General features: G+C 38.8%; 2 protein-coding genes across 3 annotated transcripts; one reads left to right on the top strand and one right to left on the bottom strand.

Moving 5' to 3' along the window:
* Positions 1 to 1,202: 1,202 nt before the first annotated feature.
* rrp1 (ribosomal RNA processing 1) lies at positions 1,203 to 1,996 on the bottom strand. The gene is made up of 3 exons (XM_057336535.1): positions 1,814 to 1,996; positions 1,659 to 1,725; positions 1,203 to 1,377 (listed from the first exon to the last, which is right to left on the bottom strand). The coding sequence occupies exons 1-3, from the start codon at positions 1,880 to 1,882 to the stop codon at positions 1,223 to 1,225; spliced, it is 291 nt and encodes a 96-aa protein (XP_057192518.1). The 5' UTR covers positions 1,883 to 1,996; the 3' UTR covers positions 1,203 to 1,222.
* Positions 1,997 to 9,922: 7,926 nt separating this feature from the next.
* LOC130556124 (high-affinity choline transporter 1) lies at positions 9,923 to 25,778 on the top strand. Of its 2 annotated transcripts, XM_057336845.1 has the most exons (9): positions 9,923 to 10,895; positions 11,295 to 11,490; positions 12,410 to 12,523; positions 16,477 to 16,632; positions 17,457 to 17,605; positions 18,042 to 18,185; positions 18,318 to 18,471; positions 20,290 to 20,507; positions 22,717 to 25,778. In XM_057336845.1, exons 2-9 carry the CDS (start codon positions 11,307 to 11,309, stop codon positions 23,365 to 23,367), a joined length of 1,770 nt encoding a protein of 589 aa, XP_057192828.1. In that variant the 5' UTR covers positions 9,923 to 10,895; positions 11,295 to 11,306; the 3' UTR covers positions 23,368 to 25,778. The 2 variants fall into 2 exon arrangements, with proteins under 2 accessions (XP_057192828.1, XP_057192827.1); XM_057336844.1 differs by lacking the exon at positions 9,923 to 10,895 and having other exon boundaries at positions 11,120 to 11,490.
* Positions 25,779 to 27,191: the final 1,413 nt, after the last annotated feature.

The raw sequence follows: 27,191 nt of genomic DNA on the forward strand, positions 1-27,191 counted from the left end.
ACTAAAAACATTACTTGTGTGCATTTTGAGACAACACAAAGGCACTGACGTATTTTAAGATATGTTAGTGCAAGTTGTTTTCAGTTTGGACAGTTCTTACATGTATTTTAGTCTAGGACTAGTCTAATCCCTGTCCAGGAATCCACCCCTAAGAGTTTTAGAATGTCCCACATTTAGTTGTGAACGGGGCCTTCCACACCGCTTGATCCACGTCCGACTTTCCTCCCCTTGGGTTTTAGGTTTCGGGAAGGGAAAATATTCCACCACCCCGTCCAAACTTTCAGGATACTGGCTTTACACAATCCATACGCACAACGCTTCGGCATGTTTCCCTCGCTCGAAAGCTTGACAGACCTCCCGCGCCTAGTTACGGTTGCTAAACCACGATTGGCCAGTGGCGGTTTTCGGGCGTGGCTTAGCGAAGGGTCGATTTATTATCGCTGGCTTTTATCACTCTCACACACACACACCACGTGGCTCAAGCTTCCAACTACTAGGGTTGCACGGTAACCCTAGTACTAGGGTAAACTCATAGATACTAGTGTTTTAGAGTCTTATCATAGTAAATATTTAAGTATACTACAGTATTTATAAATGACTAAATGTAATTGCTACAATTTATCCAATTACTACAGTTAATACAACAACATATTCTAGTGCAAAGTATAATACAGTTTACTATAGTAAATATAAATGTTTAATCTAAATCTGTGTTTTTGTATAGATTTGAATTATATGGCACAGCATCGTGATACTACTTGGTATCGAGATACTTCAGCTGGTATAGTATCAGAAGACATGTTTATGGTACCGTGACAATCCGTTCGCTCTAACGGAAATGAGATGTGCAAGAAAGTAGTCCTACCATCAACAGCATTTTAAAGACAATAACATAACAAACACTGAAATTAAACATTTGAGCAATGTCCTGTGGTGTGGTAACCGTGGTATAAGCGGAATAATCGACTCCTCCGTCAATGCACAGCCGAGGTGTAACGACCCGTCGTCAAATATTCCTTACTTAATGCTGAGAATTCTCATTTGGGTTTAAAAAACAAGTGAAGGTTTGATATTTTTTAATCATCCTTGTTCACTTATTACAGTACTTTTATAGTAAAATATAATGCTTATTTTCCAACATTGGCCAGCTGAAACACAAAGGAACATTAGAAACTGGAATATAAAAGAGCTTTACACGTATGGAAACAAGTTGCGTTTTATTTTAAAAGAAATCTGCAGCGGTGAATCTTCTCCGGAGCGCTGGAGATGACGTGGGCGACTTCAACACTCCAGACGCCGGTGTCTTCTTGGGGTCAAAAGCAACACGCGACGGACTGCCAGGACTCACCAGGGCACTTCTGTCCATCTTTCTGAATTCTGACAACAGTAAAGAACAGATGAGAGAAAATGTCAAACATTTCAATGTCAAACTTTGATCAGGTTAATTTATTACAAACGTCTGTTTTAACAATAGAATTAGCAGAATGAATCATCTTTACGCAAAAAAAAAACCCGTTTTCAAAATGAGACGTTAAATCAGCTTTAATCAACTGCATTCATTGATATGTGCTTTATTGTTTTCTTCAAACAAATATGATTCATAATAATGATAATAATGTCGGGAATCCAGCAACGGATTCTGGAGAAAATGTACATACCCATTGTTTGATTATTCTTCAGCCCGAAAGTCACTTTTTTGGTTTCTGATTTTGGAGTTGTGCAACTCTGGATTAAAAACACAAAAGAACTGTAAAGACTGAGGTATTACATGTGTGTGTGTGTGATGTCATGTGCTGTGATCTTTCACGTGTACCTGCCGTCTCCTGCTCATGCGTGTAGATCTACAGAAGAGAGCTGTGGGACTTTTCTTCACACTGAACATAAATCCAGCAGTCTTGTTGTCAGGTTTCTCCTAACAGGAGATAAAGAGAGTCACATGTACAGACAGAAAACATCCACTGTATGACATATGACACTGTATAAATGCTGTCTGTGTAGGCCACAGAGAGAGAGAGAGAGAGAGAGAGAGAGAGAGAGAGAGAGAGAGAGAGAGAGAGAGAGAGAGAGAGAGAGAGAGAGAGAGAGAGNATAGCAGTGGAGAAAGAACACATCCTTGAGGAGCTCCGGTGCTGATGGTACATGTGCTGGATTTAAATTTTCCCAACCTCACTAGCTGCTGCCTGTTCGACAGGAAGTTAATAATCCACTGACAGGTAGAGGTTGGCACAGAGAGCTGGGTAAGCTTGGGCAGGAGGAGGTCTGGGATTATGGTGTTGAAGGCCGAGCTGAAGTCTACAAACAGGATCCTGACGTAAGTCCCTGGTCTGTCTAGGTGTTGTAGGATGTAATGCAGCCCCATGTTTACTGCATCGTCCACAGACCTGTTTGCTCGGTAAGCAAACTGGAGGGGATCAAGAAGTGGTCTGGTGATGTCCTTCAGGTGGGCCACAACAAGTCTCTCAAATAACTTCATGACCACAGATGTTAAAGCAACAGGCCTGTAGTCATTAAGTCCAGAAATTTGGGGTTTCTTCTGTACAGGGATGATGGTGGAGCGTTTGAAGCATGAAGGGACTTCACACTGCTCCAAAGATCTGTTAAAAATATTAGTGAAGATGGGCGACAGCTGCTACGCACAGACTTTCAGGCAGGAGGGTGAGACATTGTCTGGACCTGGTGCTTTTCTGATCTTTTGTTTGCGGAAAAGCTGGAACACATCCTCTTCGCAGATCTTAAGTGCAGGTTGAGTGTCAAGAGGAGGTGTTAATGGTATAGCAGAGATAGGGTCAGAATAAATTATTTTCACAAAATTGTTACTTTTATGAATCAGTTAGACATGAAGAATCGGTGTATGAATCTCAACAATGGTGACAATCATCAAACTAATTCAGGTAAACTGCAATGCATGCTGGGAGTCATGAATGAGTTTTGTACTATCATGTTACCCATGCATTGCAGCATGAAGCTTTCTTTCTGTTGATTGTTACCATTGTTGAGATTCATACACCGATTCTTCATGTCGAACTGATTCAGAAATGTAACAGTTTTGTGAAAATCATTTATTCTGTAAATTGTCCATAAAACTGCTTAAATCTTTTTAAACTGTGTCATAACTCCGCATTCACATATTAAAAACCTAAGACACTCAAAATAATTTAAAGATCATTTTCTGATGTCACTGGATCTTAGTTTTCTTTGCCACAACATATGTGTTAGACAGTAAAGAAAACTTAGCATTAAACTCAAGAGTCCAGAGCCCAACTAAAGCAAACACTGATCACAATAATGGTGATTTGTTTCAACATTAATTGCAGGTGCAAAAGTGATATTGATTCAACGCAATTAACATTCACAAATCAGCTATTTGTTTACATTGATTCAACGGTTGCTTGCTGTCTGGGTATCCATGTGGAAAGGTACAATATGTGTACCTTTGAGGGTACTGCTCAGTGACAAGCCATTGTACCCCTAAAGGTACAAATCTGACACAATTTTTCTGACAGTGTATACACGAAAGCATTAGCAGCAGGTCAGTTTGTAATCAGGGCTGAGTAAAGAAAAACATGTAACTGTATTTCATTACCGTTACTTTTGAATGGTAAACAAATTATATCGGAAAGATTATGTCAAGTATTTTTTATTTTTAAAATGAATATCAAATGTTATCAAATGTTTTGCGCACAAATTAGAAAGAAATCTTGAATTTTTATTTGCATAATTACATTTTGTATTTTGTAAACATTTCTGATGTGTTTAATCTGTGAATTTTACATTGTAATATAGTTTCATTAATTATATAAATGTTTGCAAGAATTAAATTATTCTATTGTTGATTGCTGAATTTAAAATGCGATTGCATGGATGGGCGTGCCAGCTACGCGAAGTCACGAAATTACCCAAAACTGGTATCATCTGTTAGCTGGGGTAACGCTCCGTAAAAAGCATTTAAAATAATACTAATAAAAATTGCTATAATAACCTGCAAATAGGTTGTGTTTTTTAGTAAGCCTATTCATATAGTCAGTTACAATTATCTGTTCTGAGTATATTTTCATTAAGCACATATTTAAACACAATGTATATAATGTGTCCTCTCTACGGTATGATTGTAGAGCCTGCTAATAAATCAACATCAGAGCGCCACCCTCAGGCTAAATTACGTAAAGACACGAGACCTCCGTCCAATGTGCTGTGCGCCCAGTCAGTCTATTCATATATAGCCGAGAAACTGATACACCCAAATGTATAGTCATATTTAAACTTGAAGGAGCAATGGTCTGTGATTCACATCCGCTCCGGGCCGTGAGTCGCGGAGCTTTATTGCTACACAAATTTTACCTCTGGGCAGCAAAAAAACCCTGCCGTGTTAATATTATTAGATCAATATTTCCAACATAAACGTTTCTCTCAAACGTGTTGGGTTGCGCAGAAGAACGCCCAGTCGAACATCCGCCTTGAACAGCGGTTTAATGTGAGAGATCTGTACGGCAGATCTTCAACATTATTCAACACTATCAACAGCCGAGTAATCTCTTACAATAGAAGGACCAGGTGGATGATCTGGAGTATTTCTGACTGGCCAGTGGCCATCTCACAGAGTTCACGCGAGTTTTGTACAAATGAACTGTAATGTTAATCTCACCTTTGACCTGCAGGTGGCGACAAGTTCAGGGTTTTCAAGATCTGCCGTAATAAAAACTGCCAGACTGTCTTAAACTGTCTCGTGCTTCTTTAGTTCAAACCAGAAAATCAGAGTAGTTTATTGAATTGTGTTACGTTAGTTTTCCAGTCAATGGAATAGGATAGAAGTTATAGATATTAAAAAGCAGCTGTGTCCAGTGAAGATCTTCTTCCTCTCACATCAGGACTGAGAGCAGGTAACACTATTCTCATTATTCACAGTTTACACATAATAAAAAAAACACGTTTAATTTTAAATTGTAATGTCACTTTATATAAAAAAATGATCTGAAACGTGTTTGTAACGATTGCATGATCAAAAATAAACACGGTCTATAACAGAAACCACGACAACATTGTTGTGCAAAACATAAAAGTTGCAATTATTTTGCTCATTTCAACGCAAACCTTTTTTCTCAGCTATAAAATCGTACGTGAGTGTATTTTTCGTTTTTATGGGGACTGTTCTCGGTTTTTATGCTTGATTTATTATAATAGAATATGCATAGGACATTATTGTTGATATGGGTTAAATTGTTGTTATTGAAGCGAAAGCCCATCAGCAGACAGTCGTCTATATGTACATGTGTGTGCAGGTGTGTGTGAAGATGGCCATCCATGTAGAAGGACTGCTGGCCATCATCATCTTCTATCTGTTGATTTTAATGGTGGGAATTTGGGCAGCATGGAAAAACAAGAGGTCCGGGATATCAGACGGATCAACCCGCAGTGAGTCGATCATGGTCGGAGGTCGAGACATCGGATTATTTGTCGGTGGATTTACAATGACCGGTGAGTCTTAGATCTCGTCTCATAAAACCAGAACAAGTCACAATTTATTTTTTTGTCTAAAGTTTTATCTTATATTATTGTACATTCGTATTTTTTTGTCAAAATTAAATTATATGTGCGCTAAGCAAAAGGAAAAAATAATTATTTTAAACTCTAATGGGGCGTTAATAAACGCATAAACGCGTTTATTGCATTAATTATATTTTGTACTGTAGGCTACACGACATATAATACTGGTCTGATTAAAGCAACGTATGAAAACAAAATCCAGCCCTTGTTCTTTATAATTCTGATATGAGAAGAAAAGCCTGAGGCTTTAGATTGTTCCATCAGTGAAAATCTTGAATTATTTATTCATGAGCTCATTTAAAATGAAAAGCATTCAAGAGAGCCATTTATTCGTTTGTGTTTGGTTAAATATGATGTTTATCATTTTATTTAATCATGCCATTTATAGTGTAATAGGCCTATACAGCTGAGGAACACAAACACACACATACAGTATGTTTGTGTAAGATCATTAAATTGCACGCACGCACACACACACACACACGCACGCACATGTCTGGTTTATTATCTCCGTGGGGACAGTCCATAGGCGTAATGTTTTTATACTGTACAAACTGTATATTCTATCCCCTATCCCTAACCCTAAAGATCATAGAACACTTTTTGCATTTTTAGATTTAAGAAAAATATTGTTCTGTACAATTTATTAGCTTTTGTGCCCATGAGGACCTCAATTTTGGTCCCCACAGTGACACGAGTCCCCATGTGTTGGTGTGTATTCAGGTTTAGGTCCCCACCGGGATATACAAACAAGTCACACACTAAAGAATTTACGCAATTTTAGTCAAGTAATGTACAGTATGTGATGTAATATATTTACCTGTCTCTCTCTCTGATCGCACACTGATGTATTTACGCAGTTTCAGTAGCGCTTTACTCCTGATGGGTTTCTCGTTGGACGCGAGTTTTTGAGCGAATATAATTTCTGCTTCTTGTTGCGATGCCATTTTTACTGCTCTTCACGTGTATTTCACCCTGGCACGCTTAAACCCCGCGCATGCGCACCTCTGTGCGTCGCGCTCTAATTACGTCATCGGCTGCATTTCCACACAAGCGCCGCAAGATGGCAGGCAACACGTGCACGTCACCGCATTTCTTAACAGTTACTTGTGGACTTTTTATTTTTAATGATGCTGTGTTTGGCTCCCATAATGTAAGTAAATCAAAAGAGAATAACTGTTGTTGTTTATGGTTACGTGCAAAAAATCATATTTACATTAGCAAATGTAATTAATGCAGTGTATTTATTGAGGATTATTAGTCCAAGCAATTGTAACTCGAGACAGAGGATCTGCTGTTATTATTTATGTAATGTGCTGATATATTTTATTTTCCACAATTTCCTTCTTATCTATCTGCCTGTTTTTTTATTTCACAGTTTACAAGCCCTGTATCCAGCAAACACAGTACGCACACAGTAGTCTTCATTTGGTCAGTCCGACATTACTTTGTGACCACGTTCTGAGGATGTCTTTGTAAAGTTTCGCGTCAATCACTCTCTCTCTCACCATAACCCACACGGACACAGATTAAAGTACATATCATGTTATATGCTTATATTGTATGTATCTTGTGAGGGGAAACGATCACGGATAGTACACAGGCAGTCGCCTTTAAGATGCACTATGCGTGCTGCTCATAGTGTGTTCCCACCAGACCAGACGCGAATGAAGCGTTAAGCGCGAGTGATTTACATGTTAAGTCAATGCAAAGACGCGATAGACCTCCTTGCGGCGCGATTCGCTCGAATGAGGCGGCGCGAATGACGCGATTCGCGCGAAATGGAACGTTTCGGGCGTTTGACGCGTGATTCGCGTGAGTTAAAAAATCTGAATTTACACGCGTTAACCAATCAGGAGCTTGCTCTAGTAGTGACGTGCAGCGTCTGTGCACTAGTGGTGGGCGATACTGTAAAATTTAGTATCGATCCGATACCAAGTAAATGCAGGGCCAGTATTGCCGATTTCGATGACGATACCAATACTTTTTACTTTTAAAAAGCATTCACTTGAACTTACATTTACTTTCCTGTAAATGAAATGTCATGATTTATCAGATGAATGCATCATTAATATGCTAAATCTGAATACATTTTCATTACCACTAACATATTTTGTGATTTGTGCTCTTAATGTGCCTGTAGGCTAATTAATCATGTAGATGTTAAAACACGACATCATTTAAACCAAATAAATCTATTTATTTAGTTATTTATTCCTGCAATCGAATTTGCAAACATGAACTTTTTGAAACACATGCACTCCTACCACCTTCATTTATTGGATGGGCATAGGTGTAGCCAAAACATATGTTCTTAAGGATACTAAAAACTCGAAATAATAAAAACACAGTAAAGAAACACTAATTTGAATGATGTGACGATGCTTCAACCAAAATTCGAACCCTCGACCACAGCACGCCGGTCGGGAAAACTAACCACTCCCCCACACACTTAATCAAGCTTCCGTACGAACATACATATTCTAATGCGTCAGCGTCGGTATACAAGTGTCTTAGAGCAACACGCGCAAATGACCACTAGGTGTCACCGTGGAGATGGGTGTCGGAATGTTTCGAAGCCTCGACACGAGACAGCACACTTGATTGAACTGTTTCATTGTTTCACGAAGCCTCGCTCTGCCCATCACTATAAATAAACCTGACATCAACTGTACCATAACATTTGTTTCCTTAAATTAAATTGCACTAAAACCACATTTTTTCTGGTTGCAAGTGCCTCATGTGGAGCCCCGCCCCTGAGAATCATCAGTCTTTATCGATTCACCATTGGCTGATTAACATTGAGCCACATTGAGTATTAAACTCTAGTGATGGGAAGTTCGGATCATTTTACTGACTCGGACCTTTGAGTCTCGTTCAGCAAAATGAACAAATCTTTTTTCGAGTCATATCATTCATTTCGTTCATTTTATCAAAATATAATTAAAATGTTACATGTTACTTTCCTAACACATCTACTACTTATGCAAACGTTGATCACATTACAAACAATACAAAACTATAATGCTATAAGAAACAGAAAATATTAATTCATTGTTTACCTGGGTGTTTAGTCTATGATTAGCTCACCACACCTCTTATCTGACAAGTCCTCGGGTTTGACTCGTTCGTTCATCACGTGACAGCTTCGTAAGCTAAACCAATGCCGTCTGAGCCGGAAAGAGAATTGATTAGTTCACCTCTCGAGTCTTCGGGTTTGAGTCGTTCGTTCTTTTGTCACAGGACCCATAGAATGTTGCGCAATGCGCATGCGCGACTGGACGAATCACTCCCCGAGACGACTCGTTCTTCCCGAGTCACATTAAAGATTCGTTCAGAATCGTTCAAGAACGACCCATCACTATTAAACTCCCTTCCCATTCAGAGCAATGGCAACGGTCCTACCGAAACATAGGGTGTTTCTCAAACGCAATGACACATACTAGTGAGGCTGCCTTCTGCCTAGAGCAGTCCTTTTAAAGGTAGATGTTTAGAGTCCTCTTCGACATTAAACGCTAGAATGAGACGGTCTAGTAAGAGCGCATGGCAACGTCATTACTGTTTCCGCCTCCGCGGTTACTTTAAAGAGAGAAGTCACGTGTGACCACAAAAATAAATAGGTGTGCGACTTGACGCGGCGCTGCGCAGATCGATCGAAATCTGACTGGAAGCAGTGCATGCGGGTCCGTGTACGTCTTGTTAGTTTGATTTTCAATTTGAAACTGAACAAACAGGAACGAGAAAACGGCGCATTTTTTCGTCTTTTCGTTCGGTTTTCGTCTTTTCGTTGGGTGCAAAAGTGATATTGATTCAACGCAATTAACATTCACAAATCAGCTATTTGTTTACATTGATTCAATGGTTGCTTGCTGTCTGGGTATCCACGTGGAAAGGTACAATATGTGTACCTTTGAGGGTACTGCCCCAGTGACAAGCCATTGTACCCCTAAAGGTACAAATCTGCCACATTTTTTCTGACAGTGTACACGAAAGCATTAGCAGCGGGTCACAGTTTGTAATCAGGCTGAGTAAAGAAAAACATGTAACTGTATTTCATTACCGTTACTTTTGAATGGTAAACAAATTATATCGGAAAGATTATGTCAAGTATTTTTTATTTTTTAAATGAATATCAAATGTTATCAAATGTTTTGCGCACAAATTAGAAAGAAATCTTGAATTTTTATTTGCATAATTACATTTTGTATTTTGTAAACATTTCTGATGTGTTTAATCTGTGAATTTTACATTGTAATATAGTTTCATTATTTATATAAATGTTTGCAAGAATTAAATTATTCTATTGTTGATTGCTGAATTTAAAATGCGATTGCATGGATGGGCGTGCCAGCTACGCGAAGTCACGAAATTACCCAAAACTGGTATCATCTGTTAGCTGGGGTAACGCTCCGTAAAAAGCATTTAAAATAATACTAATAAAAATTGCTATAATAACCTGCAAATAGGTTGTGTTTTTTAGTAAGCCTATTCATACAGTCAGTTACAATTAACTGTTCTGAGAACATTTTCATTAAGCACATATTTAAACACAATGTATATAATGTGTCCTCTCTACGGTATGATTGTAGAGCCTGCTAATAAATCAACATCAGAGCGCCACCCTCAGGCTAAATTACGTAAAGACACGAGACCTCCGTCCAATGTGCTGTGCGCCCAGTCAGTCTATTCATATATAGCCGAGAAACTGATACACCCAAATGTATAGTCATATTTAAACTTGAAGGAGCAATGGTCTGTGATTCACATCCGCTCCGGGCCGTGAGTCGCGGAGCTTTATTGCTACACAAATTTTACCTCTGGGCAGCAAAAAAACCCTGCCGTGTTAATATTATTAGATCAATATTTCCAACATAAACGTTTCTCTCAAACGTGTTGGGTTGCGCAGAAGAACGCCCAGTCGAACATCCGCCTTGAACAGCGGTTTAATGTGAGAGATCTGTACGGCAGATCTTCAACATTATTCAACACTATCAACAGCCGAGTAATCTCTTACAATAGAAGGACCAGGTGGATGATCTGGAGTATTTCTGACTGGCCAGTGGCCATCTCACAGAGTTCACGCGAGTTTTGTACAAATGAACTGTAATGTTAATCTCACCTTTGACCTGCAGGTGGCGACAAGTTCAGGGTTTTCAAGATCTGCCGTAATAAAAACTGCCAGACTGTCTTAAACTGTCTCGTGCTTCTTTAGTTCAAACCAGAAAATCAGAGTAGTTTATTGAATTGTGTTACGTTAGTTTTCCAGTCAATGGAATAGGATAGAAGTTATAGATATTAAAAAGCAGCTGTGTCCAGTGAAGATCTTCTTCCTCTCACATCAGGACTGAGAGCAGGTAACACTATTCTCATTATTCACAGTTTACACATAATAAAAAAAACACGTTTAATTTTAAATTGTAATGTCACTTTATATAAAAAAATGATCTGAAACGTGTTTGTAACGATTGCATGATCAAAAATAAACACGGTCTATAACAGAAACCACGACAACATTGTTGTGCAAAACATAAAAGTTGCAATTATTTTGCTCATTTCAACGCAAACCTTTTTTCTCAGCTATAAAATCGTACGTGAGTGTATTTTTCGTTTTTATGGGGACTGTTCTCGGTTTTTATGCTTGATTTATTATAATAGAATATGCATAGGACATTATTGTTGATATGGGTTAAATTGTTGTTATTGAAGCGAAAGCCCATCAGCAGACAGTCGTCTATATGTACATGTGTGTGCAGGTGTGTGTGAAGATGGCCATCCATGTAGAAGGACTGCTGGCCATCATCATCTTCTATCTGTTGATTTTAATGGTGGGAATTTGGGCAGCATGGAAAAACAAGAGGTCCGGGATATCAGACGGATCATCCCGCAGTGAGTCGATCATGGTCGGAGGTCGAGACATCGGATTATTTGTCGGTGGATTTACAATGACCGGTGAGTCTTAGATCTCGTCTCATAAAACCAGAACAAGTCACAATTTATTTTTTTGTCTAAAGTTTTATCTTATATTATTGTACATTCGTATTTTTTTGTCAAAATTAAATTATATGTGCGCTAAGCAAAAGGAAAAAATAATTATTTTAAACTCTAATGGGGCGTTAATAAACGCATAAACGCGTTTATTGCATTAATTATATTTTGTACTGTAGGCTACACGACATATAATACTGGTCTGATTAAAGCAACGTATGAAAACAAAATCCAGCCCTTGTTCTTTATAATTCTGATATGAGAAGAAAAGCCTGAGGCTTTAGATTGTTCCATCAGTGAAAATCTTGAATTATTTATTCATGAGCTCATTTAAAATGAAAAGCATTCAAGAGAGCCATTTATTCGTTTGTGTTTGGTTAAATATGATGTTTATCATTTTATTTAATCATGCCATTTATAGTGTAATAGGCCTATACAGCTGAGGAACACAAACACACACATACAGTATGTTTGTGTAAGATCATTAAATTGCACGCACGCACACACACACACACACGCACGCACATGTCTGGTTTATTATCTCCGTGGGGACAGTCCATAGGCGTAATGTTTTTATACTGTACAAACTGTATATTCTATCCCCTATCCCTAACCCTATCCCTAACCCTAAAGATCATAGAACACTTTTTGCATTTTTAGATTTTAAAAAAATATTGTTCTGTACAATTTATAAGCTTTTGTGCCCATGAGGACCTCAATTTTGGTCCCCACGGTGACACGAGTCCCCATGTGTTGTGTGCGTTCAGGTTTAGGTCCCCACCGGGATATACAAACATGAACACACACACACACGCACACACACACGCACACATACACGCACACACACACACTGGTGTGATGTTTTCCTCTTTTCTCATTTCAGCAACATGGGTTGGTGGGGGTTATATAAACGGCACGGCTGAGTCGGTGTATGTGCCCGGCTCTGGCTTGGCTTGGGCTCAGGCACCGTTCGGTTACGCTCTTAGTTTAGTCGTAGGTGAGATGACTTCACTTTTATCAATATCACATTAAAGATATTTCATGTGAGAGTTTATAGTTCTTGTCTTTAAATCAAAATAAACATTTATCAGATAGACACAGTGGAAATGGAGAGTATTTCATGTACAGTTTTTGCTGTGTAGTCAACAGATAAACTCTGATACGAGTATGGAAGTATTTCAATGCCATTAGTCTTTGAAGCAAAAAAGCATGTTGAATTACCACTAATCAAAAATAAAGCTGTTGCATTACCAGTCCTTGCATTTTTAGAGTCTGCAATTCAATATGGTTGTATATTTAAGCTGTGAATATTTCAAATTGAAACATTTCACGCACAATTTCACCGTTAAAAAGTTCAATAATCAAAATTCGCCTTTTAAATTTCACTTAAAAATTTCAACTTGTTATAAAATACAACCTTTAATTTTCGACAGACAATTTTCAGTCCATATTATTTCGGTTTAAAAATTCGCTTCCACAAATTCAGTGGTTCAAATTCGACTTGAAATTCAAAGTTTCACATCCGGGAATCCCAGGAGAAGCAATAGAGCGCCGATTCCGCCAATGCATGATCTCTACCTGCTGCCTGACCGCTTCACCAGCAGGTGGTGCAAGTCGCTTCTGACGAAGACCAAAGCAAGAAATGCAGATACTTTTTATATGTTTGCAGCACAGTCCACTCATCTGCTCGATTAAGTGAATTTATTTGATCTCATAGATCTCTTATGCATCATCAAGAAAAAAATAATTGTTTCTTGTACTGGCAGCTTAGCTCACCACTATCAGCCCTGGAACGGACATGGAGCACGGGGACAATTCCAGGTGGCCTGGAATCAGTGGACTATTCATACATTTATAATATTAATTTAATTATTTAAATATCCTACCCGATCTACTAGTACTGCCTATCTATAGTAAGAGTTTATGTTTGTATTTGGCTTGCTATTTATACGCATTCATTACTTTTTACGTGCATATGATTACCCCTTGGTATGGTGTGGGTTAAGTCGGTATGTACATAAAAAGTGCACGCAAAACACATGCGTATCATATGCACGCAAAATATAATTTCTGTAGCTCGCCAAATGCAAACATAAAATCGTGCTTTTGATAAGCACGATCTTAAGTCATCAAATAATGGTTTGAGTTTCGAGGATGAGAAAATTGTATGTTACAGTCAATTACTGAATCATACTGTGTTTGAATAAAATAAGCTAATTGCATGAAGCTATTTGAATGACACATGCAATGGTATCTGATTAAATGTGCCAGAAAACAAGACAACAAGTTTTTAAATCATTACATTAGTTACATAACACCATCACAATAAACTTAACATTTAAATTCAAATAAAACATTTTATTTCGGTTTAAAACTAAATAGGAAAAATAGCAATAATTATACATTTTAAACAGACAATAGTAGTAGGCTAACTGAAATAGTAATGAAAACAGATGTAAGAACAAGCCATGAACAATTTTTCATCAGAACGTAAAATAATCTACAATATAAATAACAGTCTTTTCTTAAAAACGTAATTGTAAAATATTTAGTAAATGTAGGATATAAATGTAACTTAAACAAAGGAATAACTACACCACTTAAAAGAGAAATATCAATGGAAATAATTATGCCTATACTTTTCATCTGAAATCTGAGAACGCAAACAAAATAAAGCCAATTGTAACCTATTGTATGAACGAATGAATAAAAAAACAAACTGAAATACTGCAACAATAAAGACACCTATACCTAGTTCTGGTATTATGTGAGAAATACGGGGGGACATGCTAAAATTCTCATTGTGTCATTTTGTGCTTTTTGCATTCATATTTAGGGCTCTTCCGCATTTCTGTAGCCTACGGTTATTAAAAAGGTGTAGGCTATACTAATCATCTGGTCTGAAGATTAAGCAACATTAAGCGTTTTAGCATGGTACACCGGCCGTGATGGCGTGGTCCGTGGACGCTAAAGGGGCATAGTAGGCCCTTAGCAAATCTTGCAAGCTTATAACGTTTTTGTTCCACCATGCCACCATACATGTTGTGGATATTCAGCTAAATGTTTAGCGTAAGTTTAAAGAGGGTAAATTTGATAATTTAACTGAACTGTACACATACATTTTAGACACGTACATTACGTGTTTCTCCAACGTGGTTTCAGTGTATTTCTGTGATTTAAAATGCATAAATTTAACAATATGTTGACTTATTATGTGAGCATATAGATTAAAAATTATTATAACATCTGTAGATGTTGCCAAACAGCAACATCTACAGATAGTTGTGTATATTGCCATGGAGCACTCATATTGTTTTCTGACCAGTAATTAAATATATTTTTCACTGCTCGGCCATGCAAACTGACTTGCGTTGAGGTGTATGTTAGAGAGGTCCTCATGTGTCCCAGCGGCTTCGGGTCTAAAACATTGACAAAATATGCCTTGGGCACAGGTCGTGTCCGATATGGCATCGGGTCTCTGGTAATTTATAATGAATGTGCTTTTACCAATCGCCCCGAAAGACACAAATTAATTACATTTTATGGTTAGGTAAACAACAAATATTTGTTACGCCAAACTTTACAAGACATAATTAGGTTAATATACCGTGAGTGATTGACATTTTAGCATTTAATGAACAGACAGCAACTCAAGCAATTAGCGTGTAGTCATACTCGCATGTTCGTGTGTGGCACATTATTGGGAAACGCACACAGCATGCAACAAAAGTTTTTATCTTTGCGCGTATAGATCCATAACGCCGTGAGGTATCTTGCTTGGCTGCAGGCTGCACAAGACGTTTCGGGTCTAGTCGGGTTCTAAAGAAAGTGCTGACTATTTTTATCTGGTCTATTTTATCTGGCCTGCTCAAGAAGTTCGCTTGGCTAAAATATCAGTTTTTCTGTCTCGTATTAACAAACGAACGTTTCCACAATTCCACAACATCCAGCATTTTCTGAGAGTCTCAAATTAAAACAAGATCATGCAAGGAAAATAAAAAGAATGTTTATTGAGATTGCAGCTACGTCATATAAACAGAAGCACATGGGAGAGTACGCGTTAAATTCAGAGCATTTGTCAATAAGCTCCTAGTTGAGATCTCAGTTATTTGACCGCTTCAAACACAATACATGTCCTGTAAATGCTGATGATGCATAGTATTTATGTGAACACGATGTGCTGAAGTAAAAAATAACTTAATTCCTTCGAGCCAGAGCAGGAAACCTAAAATTTCTGATGTTGATGATGCATAAGAAGAGATCTATGAGATCAAATAAATTCACTTAATCGAGCAGATGAGTGGACTGTGCTGCAAACATATAAAAAGTATCTGCATTTCTTGCTTTGGTCTTCGTCAGAAGCGACTTGCACCACCTGCTGGTGAAGCGGTCAGGCAGCAGGTAGAGATCATGCATTGGCGGAATCGGCGCTCTATTGCTTCTCCTGGGATTCCCGGATGTGAAACTTTGAATTTCAAGTCGAATTTGAACCACTGAATTTGTGGAAGCGAATTTTTAAACCGAAATAATATGGACTGAAAATTGTCTGTCGAAAATTAAAGGTTGTATTTTATAACAAGTTGAAATTTTTAAGTGAAATTTAAAAGGCGAATTTTGATTATTGAACTTTTTAACGGTGAAATTGTGCGTGAAATGTTTCAATTTGAAATATTCACAGCTTAAATATACAACCATATTGAATTGCAGACTCTAAAAATGCAAGGACTGGTAATGCAACAGCTTTATTTTTGATTAGTGGTAATTCAACATGCTTTTTTGCTTCAAAAACTAATGGCATTGAAATACTTCCATAGTAATGCAACAGATTTATTTTTGATTAGTGGTAATTCAACATGCTTTTTTGCTTCAAAGACTAATGGCATTGAAATACTTCCATATTACGAGCCATCATCTGAACACACATCTCAACTCTTCTCTTGTCTGTGACAGGTGGGTTATTTTTTGCCAAACCCATGCGCTCTAGAGGTTATGTGACTATGTTGGACCCTTTCCAGCAGCTCTATGGGAAGAGAATGGGCGGACTTCTCTTTATTCCTGCTTTACTGGGAGAGTTATTCTGGTCTGCTGCCATTTTGTCAGCCTTGGGTTTGTAAACCACATACAGTATGTACTCTTCCTCATCATCATCATCATCATTCATCACCTCTTCATACAGATGGATAAACTTTATGCCGTTTTTTTTTCCATTTGAATTTTTCTGACTTCTGTGACTACAGTGTTTCCCAATCCTGGTCCCAGAGAACCCCCAACACTGCACACTTTTGATATCACAATAATCTGACCCACTTGTCAGAGGTCTTGAGACTCCCCTGGGTGACTCCTCAAACCTTGTTTATTTGCAGTGTCAAGAGTCATGATTGGATAAACACTGCAGTGTCAAACCGACTGAAGAAAACAGTGCGTAGTTGCTTTAAATAACCCAATACCTCGCTGTTCCACATCTGAGAAAAAATGCCCCCACGCAGATCCTTTTTGGCTGTTTTAAGCCTCCCGTGACGTTATTTATTCTATTAAATGAAAACCTGAAACAAGTGTACACAGCTTGTGATATGAGGTAAGAGCTGTTCAGTTTTTGTTTGGTTGTTTTTTGCTAAGCGTCTGCTCGTATCATTCTACCCCCACTTCATTCACACTGCATACATTCGGCACTGGAATCCGGGGTTATCCCTGCAAAAATGACCCGGGGTTAAGTGCAGTGTGAAAAGCCTCAGTGTGTACATGAGCCGAATGATTCTGTGTCAGTTTGTTTTGTTCAGAACCGTTTGTGTGTGTGATCTTCAGTGGTGTAGTGTGTGATGCAGTCAGACTGTACAGGTCACACAGCGGCTTATAGAAAGACACCCTCATGAGTCATGTATGTGTATATGCTGTGTGGACGATGTAAACCCAGTTGTGTATTTGTTGTGCAGGTGCTACACTGAGTGTGATTGTAGACATAAACATCAGCGTGTCAGTGGTGGTGTCAGCGCTCATAGCAGTTTTCTACACACTGGTGGGGGGACTTTACTCTGTCGCTTACACAGATGTCGTTCAACTCTTCTGCATTTTTCTGGGATTGGTAAATTTTCAGTTTAGATTGTCCATCGTCATAATGATTTATTTACTGTATAAACTGGATATTGTATTCTGTAAGCCTCATTCTACCACTAAACCAAGCCATCACACAAACCTTTCTGCATTTTCACATTTTCAAATAAACATCATTTACTTTGATTTATAATCCATTTGAATTGTGAAACTCATCACAGTGTACTGTAGGTGTTTAAATCTTTTACTCTCATTTGGCCCTAGCAGTGTAAAAAAACATGTACACACATACACACACACACACGCACGCACACACACACACACACACACACACGCACACACACACACACACACACACACACGTCGTCTCTTGCGTGCAGTGATACTGATGCTGTGGTTTGTAGCAGAAAGTGTTTGAGACGTCAGATGTTTTCCTGATGACTCGCTTTCTGTGTCTGTTTATTAAGTGGATGAGTGTGCCGTTTGCTCTGTCCAATCCCGCTGTGTCAGACATCAGTGTTACCGCAGTGAACGCAGTGTTTCAGACGCCCTGGCTGGGTGAGATCCATCCATCTGACGGCTGGATGTGGGCTGATAACTTCTGTCTTCTTGTAAGTCTGTGACAACAAACCTTCACATTCACCTCTCTCTGAGATCATTTCTAAACAACGCTAACACACACAAGAACAGAAACAGACAACTGTGTATGACGATTTGTGGTCATGATTCTTGTTTCTTGTCAGATGTTGGGTGGGATTCCCTGGCAGGTGTATTTTCAGCGAGTTCTCTCTGCGTCTTCAGCCACTTATGCTCAAGTTCTGTCATTTCTGGCTGCGTTTGGATGTCTGGTCATGGCCGTCCCTTCAGTCCTCATCGGCGCTATAGGAGCTTCCACAGGTAACAGAGAGAATAGAAGAGAATCCCACTCTTAAATGACTCATTTAGCAGTCGATTCATTCAATCTGAATATTGTCTTGGATTGGAGACACAAGTCTTTTTATCTGTTTGTTTATAATAGGGAGTATGTGAATGACAGGGGATTTCACCACGCACACACAGAGCTCATGCGTGCCGGTGACTCCAGATGGTTGCTGTCATTTATATTTCACAATCTACAGGGGCTTCATTAATGTTGTTAATGACAGCAGATGCTTACAACATCTACACATGAGATGAAATACACTGTACCGTTACACGTCTTGCAGTATTTTTCAACACACTGAATATATACAGTAATATACCGTAAGTGTAGGTTCAAGGTATTTATCAATTCTTTTCAAACATTCCGATTCCGATTGCAACTTCAAATTTCATTTATGTCAGTAAATAAAAAGGCATGGAATAAAAACTCATGTGATGCTGGATAAGCCGATGAAACACCACTGGAACAAACACCTGACAAACCAAAGCCCGGATCATCTGAGTTCATCTGTTTTATGATGCTGATTGACCTTCTTTCTCAACTCTGAATTCATGATTACGCACATAGAAGTGCTGATGTTTGCAGGGAACAGCCAACAGCATCCTATCATGGAAAAAATGCACTTTAAAAAAACAGCTCTGGTAAAAAAACAGCAAGCAATTAAAATCAAATGACCACAAAATAGCAACACATAATGGCTGATTGTGTGAATGTGTTTGTGTTTACACTGGACATTTTTACACCGGACATCACTTTCACTTTTACAGGTAACATATTTCATTGAAAATATAAGTTTCAAATAATGATATTCAAATATACAGTTGTGAGGGTATTTTTTAATATATGACAAATATTTTCCATGAACAATTATAGAAGGACTCTTTAGGGGGTCGCACACCGGATGCGGAAGCGCTGAGCTGCGCAGCGTAGCGTCTAGGACAGCCCTGCTATCGATGTGGTAGAATCCAGTAACTTATGAGAGCTTTTCTGTATTAATGTTTTTCCATCATTCCCAAACAGATAAATGCATCTGGCAGCTTACAGCGTGTCAATATGGAGCCAGAATGATCTCAATAATGATACATTTACAAAACACAATTCATAAATGTGCAGCACAATTTATATTTATAAAATCAGATTCATAAATTCGACACACAGCTTTTTCTAATGGGATTGTCGCGCTGCGCCGCATCCAGTGTGGAGAAAATATTAAATTATGAGTGCTGTCAATGGATTTAAACAATTTATCTGATTAATCACACATAACATTCATGTTTTTAATTATACTTCTACATTCTAATAATTTCACATTTCATCTCCAGATGAATATAGAAACAACAGATTTCTTACCTGATGTGTATTTCAGCTCACCTGAATGAGAGTAAAGTGTGGATTGGAGCGTTTCGAGATGATAAACCTTTAAATTGATGCACGTCAGAGGCAAACAGAGAGAAGAAAAGCACATCAACTCTGTAAAACTGAAACTTCATCAGCCAAAAACACCGACGTGAAAGAAAAACACTGTTTGTACATGAAACTGTGACACAAATCTGTATGAGTTTCTTCTGCAGAACACAATAGAAGATATTTTGAAGAATGTTGATAATAAAACAGCACTGAACCACATTGACCTCCTTTGTATGAACACAAAACCACAAAATATCAAAATATCTTCTTTTGTGTTGCACTGAAGAAAGACTCACATACAGATTTACAAACACATGAATTTTGTACAAATGTACACTGGGTGGATGTGTTTTGATGTATTTTTATGGTTGTGTTTATGTTATCAGACTGGAATCAGACGTCCTACGGTCCGATTCCTCCAGTGGAGAAGGATGAATCTGACATGATTCTGCCGATTGTGCTTCAACACCTCTGCCCTTCCTTCATTTCCTTCTTTGGTTTAGGGGCGGTGTCAGCTGCTGTGATGTCATCGGCGGACTCCTCCATTCTTTCTGCTAGTTCCATGTTTGCCAGAAATATTTACCAGCTTGCTTTCCGTCAATCAGTAAGTTCATGATACTGTGAGGTCACAGTGTCCTAGAAAGTGATTTTTTTTCAATGATTACTTCAATATTAAAAGAAAAGAAAAGGAATTGGGAAGATCTCGACTGGTATCTGTGGGTGTTCAGTCATCTGCGCTTTAAGTAGTCATGCAGTAAAATGAACATTCAGGATGCACTTGGTGCACATCCAAACACTTATTGATAGTAACGCACCAAATACAAAGAGTGTAAATGTGGTACAAACATTACAATGAAAAAGTCAAAACTCAGTTTATGTAAGCTTATTTCTACTTTAAATATCTGTGCAAACCAACATTACAAAAAGAGCAGAAGGAGAACTAAAGCCTGAAACTGTGAACACCGGTGCTGTTGTCATGAAGATGCTGTCTGCACTGGAGCACATGATCTGTGTTCTGCTGTTAGATACGTGTCCAGCTGCTCTTGTTCCTATAGAAGCTCTCTTCTCAAACACGTCAGAAAGTGTGTGTCATGTAACATCACTTTAAATCCTCCATCTATTACTGTTGAAATGAAACAAAGAGGGATGGACTCAGTTTCTTCAAATGGGTTTAGTGGCAGTTTTTGTTTTAGCTGTTTTTATGCCCGTGGTCTTATCTACTGTAAGCAGACACTTCAGTGTTGTGGTCAAGAGAATCTGACTAGAACTTAATCTGTCATGTAGCTAAGACCCGCTTTGGTTCACGTTAGTAGACTTTATACTAGACAAAAAAAACGTTTATAATGTGTTAGGCTTACTGAGACCAGTTTTACTGCACTTGTGTATGTGATGTGAGGCCAAGTATGGGGTTCCATACTCAGAATTTGTGCTCTGCATTTAACCCATCCAAGTGCACACACACCCAGAGCAGTGAGCAGCCATTGCTGCGGCGCCCGGGGAGCAGTTGGGGGATCGGTGCCTCGCTCAGGGGTCTCACCTCAGCCGTGGTATTGAAGGTGGAGGAATGCGCTGATCATTCACTCCCCCCACCCACAATCCCTGCTGCTACTGACGCTCCAACCGGCAACGTTTGGGTTACAAGTCCGAGTCGCTAACCATTAGGCCACGACTGCCCCGTTGTGACTGTGCATTGTCACACAATGCCCCACAATGCATTGTTGTCCTTGTGTTGTACCGATTGCTTCTATTGTTCACCTCATTTGTAAGTCGCTTTGGATAAAAGCGTCTGCTTAATGACTAAATGTAAATGTATACTATTCCAGCGAGGGACTCACAAAATAGCGTCGGTCTGTTTGACATCATGTCACGCAGCTCAATATTCAGTGTCTTTTACCAGATAGAATGGCTGCTCATCTGAGGCCATGAATACTATTATATTTTCTGTAATACCACGTGCTTTGACACTATCATTGCAAATGTATTAACCTTTTCAAAGACCGTGGCAACGGATGGTGATGGTGTGCCAGGTGGAGTTGTCAAACCTTTTTGCAGGGTTTTTGATCTGAAACTTTAAAATATGTCCACACTGCTGACATGCTCGGTCTCTGGTGGCTAGAGGTGCGATAACACCAGTTGTCATGTAAACTTCAGATACCCCTGAATGATTCGCAGTAACACAATAAGAACTGGTACTGATCGTCACATTTAGCCACATTTATGTGCTCACTAGGACTCTTATTTTGACATGCTTATACTCTACAGTATGTTGTATTTGGGTGCATTGTTTCTGCGTTCTCTATAATTTCCTTTTTTATCATTCGTCTCCATGGTTACAGATCATCCTGTTTCTAGTTTATTTGATCACTATGTGTTTTATTTGTTTGTTGTCGGTTGTTGCGTTTACATTGCTATGTAAAGCTGTTGCACTTCCAAGTTTTTCTTCTTTAGTGTAGGCCAATTAGTATATCGTTGTAATTTTGGCTTTTTTAAAAAAAAAGCTGAATTAACATCTACAAATCATCATCCACACTGTGACCAAAATCCACATAGACTGATGCTGCGATTTCATGTGTTGTGTTATATTAAAAGTATTTAAAAGTATGTAAAACTGATCGGAATGATACTTTAGTGTCATGTATGTTCGTTGTGAGCATGTGTGTCATATTATGTATGTCACACTGGCCACAGAGAGCAGAGATTATGCCAGTTATCGGTACATTTATGAGCATGATTCTATTGTTCAGTAGGTTGCTGTGTAGCATTATCTTGTGTAATGATGAGAACCCTCAATACATGTGCGTTTCTCTCCGCAGGCCTCTGACAGAGAGATTGTGTGGGTTATGAGGATCACCATCTTTGTGTTTGGGGGATTAGCAACAGCTATGGCTCTTCTGACTGGTTCTGTTTACGGTCTGTGGTACTTGAGCTCAGATCTAGTGTACATCATCATCTTCCCGCAGCTTCTGTGCGTGCTGTTCGTCAAGGGCACCAACACGTACGGCTCCATCGCAGGGTACCTCTTTGGACTGCTGCTGCGGATCGGTGGAGGGGAACCCTACCTCAGACTGCCCCCTTTCATCTACTACCCCGGCTGGCAGTCCCGGGAAAAGGTGCACCATCTCACTAAGGAAGTGGAGCACTACGTAGAACAGAGGTTCCCCTACAAGACTGTCTCCATGCTGGCTTCACTATTGAGCAACGCGGCTTTCTCACATCTGGCCAAATATCTGTTTGAGAGTGGAGCTCTGTCCCCGAAGTATGACTTTCTGGATGCAGTGGTTTCTAAGCACAGCAGAAAAACCATGGACAAGACAACCCTCGTAGCAAATGACAACATCAATCTGTCTGAACTGGCTCCTGTTGGAGCGAGACATGGAAGTTCTCTGGCAGGAACGTTTATAAACACAGAAGCACTGACTGATGAGGGCGACATTAGCCCAGCCTCCAACAACGAATACGAGTAGAGACTGTTTTTCTGCTGCAGGGATGAGCGTGAGCTTAACGTGCTGAAGATAAAATAAATAAGTAGCAGTCTGGAGGACAGGAGGCCAAACTGTGCAATATTCACAGACTAGAAATAAGTATTACTAAGTGTTTGTTATCATGTAATGTGATCTCATGATGTTTTTCTTTCTCTGCACAGTTTATCTGTTTTAGAGCAACAATATTTTCTGAACATAAGGTAGGGTTAGGGGTTACAAATTTCACATTTTATTGATGATAGTCATATAGCATTACAGTTATACACTGTAACAGTCATACAGTACAACAGCCATACAGTGCTACAGTCATAAAGCGTTACAGTCATACAGATTTGCAGTGATACTGTAAACCAGCCATGTAGTGTTACAGTCATACAGCGCTACGGTCATACAGTGGTATAGTCATACAGTAAAACGGCCATACAGTGCAACAGTCATACAGTGTTACAGTCATACAGCGTTATGCTCCTACAGTGTTATGGTCATACAGTGCAACAGTCATACAGTGTTACAGTCATACAGCGTTACGCTCCTACAGTGTTATGGTCATACAGTGCAACAGTCATACAGTGTCACATTCATACAGCGCTAAGGTCATACAGTTTTACAGTGATGCAGTAAAACAGCCATACAGTGTTACAGTCATACAGTGCAACAGTCATACAGTGTCACAGTCATACAGTGCTACGGTCATACAGTTTTACAGTGATACAGTAAAAAAGCCATACAGTGTTACAGTCATACAATACAACGGCCATACAGTGCAACAGTCATACAGTGCAACAGTCATACAGTGTTACAGTCATACAGCGCTACGCTCCTACAGTGATTTGGTCATACAGTGCAACAGTCATACAGTGTCACAGTCATACAGCGCTACAGTCACACAGTTTTACAGTGATACAGTAAAACAGCCATACATTGTTACAGTCAAACAGTGTTATAGTCATACAATGTTATGGTCACACAGTGCAATAGTCATACAGTGTGACAGTCATACAGTGCGACAGTCATACAATGTTACGGTCATACAGTATGACAGTCATACAGTGTGACAGTCATACAATGTTACGGTCATACAGCGTGACAGTCATACAGTGTGACAGTCATACAGTGCGGCAGTCATATAGTGCGACAGTCATACAATGTTACGGTCATACAGTGCAACGGTCATACAGTGCAACGGTCATACAGTGTGACAGTCATACAATGTTACGGTCATACAGTGTGACAGTCATACAATGTTAAGGTCATACAGCGTTACGGTCATACAGTGTGACGGTCATACAGTGTGACATTCATACAGCGTTATGGTCATACAGCGTTACGGTCAAACAGTGTTACGGTCATACAGTGCAATAGTCATATAGTGTGACAGTCATACAATGGTACGGTCATACAGTGCAACAGTCATACAATGCAACAGTCATAAAGTTTGACAGTCATACAATGTTAAGGTCATACAGCGTTACGGTCATACAGTGTTATGTTCATACAGTGCAATAGTCATATAGTGTGACAGTCATACAGTGCAACAGTCATACAGTGTGACAGTCATACAATGATATGGTCATACAGTGCAACAGTCATACAGCGTTACGGTCATACAGTGTGACAGTCATACAATGCTACAGTCATACAGTGTGACAGTCATACAGCATTACGGTCATACAGTGTTATGTTGGTCATACAGTGCAATAGTCATATAGTGTGACAGTCATACAGTGTGACAGTCATACAATGATACGGTCATACAGTGCAACAGTCATACAATGTTACGGTCATACAGCGTTACGGTCATACAGTGTGACGGTCATACAGTGTGACAGTCATACAATGCAACAGTCGTACAGTGTGACAGTCATACAGCGTTACAGTCATACAGTGTTACAGTCATACAGTGTTATGTTCATACAGTGCAATAGTCATACAGTGTGACAGTCAGCAGTCAACTGCTACAGTTGTGTTTCTCAGCCTTTAACAAGTCGCTGTCTGTTTAGAATGTGAATGTGTATTGGTTACGATTATGGCTCTAGCAAAACATTAATGAATATAGATGTATATTTGATAATTCCAGTGTGCCCATGTATGGAGAACATGTTATTCATTTAAACAATGTTTTGTTGTATACTTCTTTTAGTTGATGTGAAATATAAAGTCTATTTTTGTGTGGTAAGTGTATATGTACATATATATAGTGTACATATATGGTTATACTGTATATCTAACATATGAATATATAAATAGCTTCAGAGATCAGTTATAGAAGTTTTATTTTGATGACCATTTCCGAATGTATCTTAAAAATACACAGTTGTTTGACCTTGTAGGCTGTGTGTTTTTCTTAAAATAGGTTATGTTGGAGGCAAAGGAGCCCAATTCTTAAAAATAAACTAAATACCCAACTTTACCAACTCTTGGAATTCATTTTAGCAGTTTAGTGATAAGAATGGAATGTATGTAAGCTTTGTCTCGGCAGACTAGATCGGCTAGTGAAGGAGTGAACAAGCATATAATCAGGGCTTGACATCAACTTCTTTTGCTAACCAGCCACAGTGGCTGGTGGTTTTCCAAAGTTTTTTGGGAAAATACATTTGGCATGGTTAAATTACTTGATTCAGCTAGAGTTTCAACCTTTTCAAATGCAGATTGACCACACTGTAAAAATGTTTTTACAGAATTGTTTCTGTTATTTTTTGTTACTGGTTTTTCACGTATAATGTCAAAAAATGGAATTGTACTGTTTTTTAACAGATCTTTCATGTATTTTCTTTAAAATTACAGAAAAAGACAGCAAATTTACAAAAAAAATGAAAACAATTTATTATATATCCTTATATCCTGTAATTTAACAGGAATTTTTTTATTTTACGGTATATTTATGTCGCTCCAGCTGAATTTTTGTTTTTACAGTGCACCCAAAATAAGACATATCAGCTGGTATATACCACAATACGTACTTGCACATCCACATGTAGTCCGTGAAGGGTTGACCTTTCTTCATAACGTTACGTGCATTCTGAAACATCTCAATTCGTAGGCTGTATCCTCCAAAGGTCGCATTTGTCGACTGCATACGTCATTGAGGTTTTCTCATTTCAGTAAAAAAAAAAACATTATTAAATTAACATTTCTTTCTCTTAAGACGTACTAACTGTAATTTTATTCTTACCTTGACATGTAATGGTTGCCTTTCTGAAATATAACCTAAAATAATAAACCTTGGTGATGTATGTTATCCACCAATGTGACCTCCGGAGGACGCAGCCTTCGAATTGAAACGCGGCTAGTATCTTCATCTACTGGAGCTCAGTGGACCACACTATCTTGTAGTGAAGCTGTCTTCGCCCATTTAGTCGACATGCTGGCTGTATGACCAATGGACTTTTCCGTTCATTTCACTTCTTCACGAGGACTTTTGTGTCGGTAGCGCTCATTCTGATGACCAAACACTAGGTGCAGGGAGCGCTCATAGGAGTTGCATTGTTTATTATTTCGCATGACTTTTAAGAAAACTACAACTAAAAAATTATATTCAACGCACCAAAATGGCTACTGGGAGTGGCTGTCCCACAGTTGAAATCTACCCGCATTTGGTTGGTGTTAATGTCAAGCCCTGCATATAATCGGGGGGAATATAATCATGTAATCAGGTACTAGAATACATGATGCTATAGGGAAAGTAGGGAGGTGGTGGTGCTAGGCTAGGGAGGAAAAATCCATGGCCAGAGCCAGAACAGGACAGAAGTAAATAGGAAAGACAAGTGTAGAGTGAAGTCTGAGTTTGGTCTGAGTAAGTTCACATT

This window comes from Triplophysa rosa, linkage group LG6, assembly GCF_024868665.1.
Source record: "Triplophysa rosa linkage group LG6, Trosa_1v2, whole genome shotgun sequence".
Classification (NCBI taxonomy): domain Eukaryota; kingdom Metazoa; phylum Chordata; class Actinopteri; order Cypriniformes; family Nemacheilidae; genus Triplophysa; species Triplophysa rosa.